General features: G+C 32.3%; 1 protein-coding gene across 1 annotated transcript; it reads left to right on the top strand.

Annotated features, from left to right (window-relative positions):
• Positions 1–1690: 1690 nt before the first annotated feature.
• On the top strand, positions 1691–2424 carry LOC131617665 (uncharacterized). Its single transcript, XM_058888923.1, has 2 exons — positions 1691–1849; positions 1924–2424. Exons 1-2 carry the CDS (start codon positions 1711–1713, stop codon positions 2295–2297), a joined length of 513 nt encoding a protein of 170 aa, XP_058744906.1. The 5' UTR covers positions 1691–1710; the 3' UTR covers positions 2298–2424.
• The last annotated feature ends 1261 nt before the right edge of the window (positions 2425–3685 follow it).

Raw genomic sequence — 3685 nt, 5'->3', positions numbered from 1 at the left:
AATCTAATTTGGTTCGTGAGTTCCTCCACTTAAGGAAAAGCTTTCCTTTTGGGTTCGTGAAGAATAACCATTTAAAAATCTTCAGGTATGATCTGCTTCATCACCGTCATCAGAATCGATGATGATTAGCCTTTTAACCATTCTTCTTCTTAATTTCCTCTTCTTGTGAGCTCTCCTGGGTCTCGAAGATTCGGTAGCAGGGCCTTTTTCAACGACTTGGACCTCTACAGGCACAACAACGTATGTTCTCTCATTATTGTTGAAAGTTTCAACAAAAGTAATTATTTTAATTCTTCCCCTTTTCTTATTTCTTTGGATGAAGTTATTTTTATTTTATTGGTTCAAAGAGGCTTTCTGCTTTTATATTTGTTCTTCAGGTTCTTCCTCTTCTCTGATCTCTGAAAGTCTAAAAGCCAAAAGATTTCACGCATGACAAGTTTCCTTCTAATTTTTTTTTCTCTAATTCTCCATGTTTTCTTCTCTTGTAAGTTGGAAAGATCTTCTAGATGAATAGCTCTCCTAGGTCTCAAAGATTTTGTAGCAGGGCCTTTTTCAATGACTTGGACCTCTACAGCCATAACAACTTCTGTTCTCTCAACATTTTTGAAAGATTCAGCAGAAGTACTCATTTTGATTATTCTTCTTCTCTGATTTCTTTGGTTGAAGTTATTTTTATATTTTTGGTTCAAATAGGCTTTTCTCTTTTATATTTGTTCTTCTGGTTCTTCCTCTTCTCTGATCTTTGAAAGTCTAAAAGCCAAAAAATTTCACGCATGTCAAGTTTCCTTCTAATTATTGCTTCTTTAATTCACCATGTTTTCTTCTCTTAAAAGTTGGAAATATCTTCTAGATGACTAGCTACCTCGAGTTATTGAACTTGAATGATTACATCTCTTTGTCTTTTCAAATTTCTTTTTTCCTTCTTTGATATTCCATCCACTCCTTCTTATGCATAATTTGATGTAATGATATGTACATTATAGGTTGTTTGGTTCCTAATGGATATATTGTAGATTGATGTAATAATATGTACATTGTAGGTTGTCTGGTATAATACGATTGAGAATTAATCATAAATAATATCACAACAATTATTAATTCAACTGCTATTATAAGTAGAATAATAAAACCAAAAAATGGCGTTGTAGGAGTCGAACCCAAGACCTTTCAATTATTTCACAACAGTTGTTTGGAAAAAACCATAGTTATAAATAGCTCTTTATCTAAATTATTATAACAACGGTCACACGCCTGTTGTGGTAACAAGCATACATACAATCACAACTTACCTAACAACGAACGTGCTACCATCATTGTATGTGTTTCACAACCGTCATTATATGTGTTTCATGTAGTAGTGAAAGAACACATTGTTCTTGACTATTATTATTATTATACTATTATTATTATTATTATTATTTATAAAAAAACATGTAATTTAATTAAAGATATCATCAAACATATAAGTCACTTGTCATAGCCTAAATAGATTTCTTACATCAGTTGACAAATATGTCATATTATAACCCTTCAATTGTTCAATAGGTGTGATGACCCATCATTGTTATAATCAACCATCCAAACATTATATTTATTCTATTTTCTATTGTAAAATATATAATATGTTTCTTTATTATACAATAAACTTGATCTAATTAAGCTATTTTTATTCTTCTTACATTTATCTTGTCCCTTGAGGATTATAAATAGATGTTAATTGTATTCTTATTTTCCAAAAGAGTCTCGGTTGTAGCAAAGATGAACATCAAGTCTCTTATTTCCTTGTTCTCCTATGCAATTCTTCTTATCTCTATTGTGGCCATTGAACCTTATGAAGATGAGAAAAAATGTATGTATATGTATATTAGCCACGTATTCACTTTTTATTTTTATATTTAATAACAAGTTTGGATTTATTTGCAGATGGTGAAATAGAGAAATCAGAGAGAAACATTGAACAAGGGGATGGTGGATATAAACACAATGTTGCTTGTAGTGACGAAATTGTCATAGACAATGGTGGAAACATCCCACTATTTCCCGACTGCGAAAAAGAGGGTGGAATGGGACATGAAGGCGGAAGTGGAAAAGGAGGTTGTGCTGGAGGAGAGGGTGGTGATGCAAAAGTGGGAGGCAAAGGAAAAGGAAGTTGTGGTGGTGGACCCCCTGACATAACTTTTCCTGGTAGTAGAAATGGAGGCGGCAGTGAAAGAGTAATTTCTATTCACAATAGCAGAAAGATGGGAAGTAATTGGGGACACAAGTCATACATGGGGAAAACCTTCGTGAAAAACTAAATGCATATACATGTATGATGTATACATAACGACACAATATAAAATATAAGAAATCTAAATAAGTCATGGATCATGTAGTTACTGAATAAATTAACAATAATAATATTTATGGAAAAATATTGAATTAGTTTCTGACTTTATATTAAGCCCTCAAATAGATACATGTCATTATAATATTTTTTATAATGGACCATGTAGTTATTGATGAATCATTAATCAAATTATTCATGTTATATACACCACCCATAGTTGATGTTATACTCCGATCAATATTTGAAGAAATTTTTTTAATGAATTAATTAAGTGATATATCGATTATTCAACGAATTTACAAAAAAATCGTTTATATTATTGATCTGAGGGTATAAATTTCTTCTTAACTAATATATTTCGTCTTAAATAATAGATATTATGTCGACTAAGCTTCAGTATTGGGGCCGAGTTAAAAATCTTTAAAGCTATATGCAGCATCAGACAGAAACTAGCCGAGTCTAATCTAGCCTCAGCCATGCCGAGTAAAATCATACATTATGCAGTAGCCGACACTCCTTAATTTAACTTGTAAAAAGTAAAGAAAAGAACATAGACTCGACCTAACCGATGCTATAGTCAACCTTTAAAAAATCAACAAAGGAAAGTAGACTCGGTTGGCCCGACACTATAGAAAACCTTCAAAAATAACATCAAAATAATGTAGGATCGTCCTAGTCGACGCTTCTTGTGAATTATTTTGTTTGCGGAATTCCCAAAAATTACTTAGCTATGTATGTATTTTATAAAATAATGTTTTACCTATTGATAATTTTTTTGAATATACTAAATAAGATAAAAGTTGTGGAATGGAAAAGGGAAAAACTATTAGCTTTCTAAAAATGGGTTAAGACAAGGAGACCCAATATCCCCTACCTCTTTGTCTTGCGCATGATGAGTGAAGTTGTAGGAAAAAGAAAATAGGAAGGAATGAGAACTTGGAGAAGAGGACCTATAATTTGTCACCTAGTATTTGCAGACAACTTACTTTTATATGGCAAGGCTACATGAAACCAGATGAAGTTTGTTATGGAAATTTTCCAAAATAATTGTGATATTTTGGGATGCACTAAATAAATATAAGACAAAAGTTGGGGAAGTATTTGGGGATACCTTTGACTAGAAAAATTTTAAGAGTAAAAGACTATCAATGCCTTATTGAGCAAGTCAAGAGCAAGCTTACAACCTGAAAAGGAAAGCAACTTTATTTTGCTAGAAAAGCCACGCTTGCTAAGTCACTGCCTGAAGAGCTCCTTCCTTAAGAGGTGTTGAAAAGTTTGATGGTTATCCATCCCCTTAATGATGATAATGGTCTGAATGTTTGTTATGGAGTGGCACAGGAAGAGGGCATACTTCAC

Source organism: Vicia villosa, linkage group LG7 (genome assembly GCF_029867415.1).
Source record: "Vicia villosa cultivar HV-30 ecotype Madison, WI linkage group LG7, Vvil1.0, whole genome shotgun sequence".
NCBI classification, from domain to species: Eukaryota; Viridiplantae; Streptophyta; class Magnoliopsida; order Fabales; family Fabaceae; genus Vicia; species Vicia villosa.
This window is presented reverse-complemented; position numbering and strand designations above follow the sequence as displayed.

Bases quoted from the DNA above. Each gene is read 5' to 3' on its own strand.
- LOC131617665 (XM_058888923.1), top strand. From the start codon at position 1,711: ATGTTAATTGTATTCTTATTTTCCAAAAGAGTCTCGGTTGTAGCAAAG. The intron at 1,850-1,923 runs GTATGTATATGT...ATTTATTTGCAG, and splicing joins TTATGAAGATGAGAAAAAAT to ATGGTGAAATAGAGAAATCA.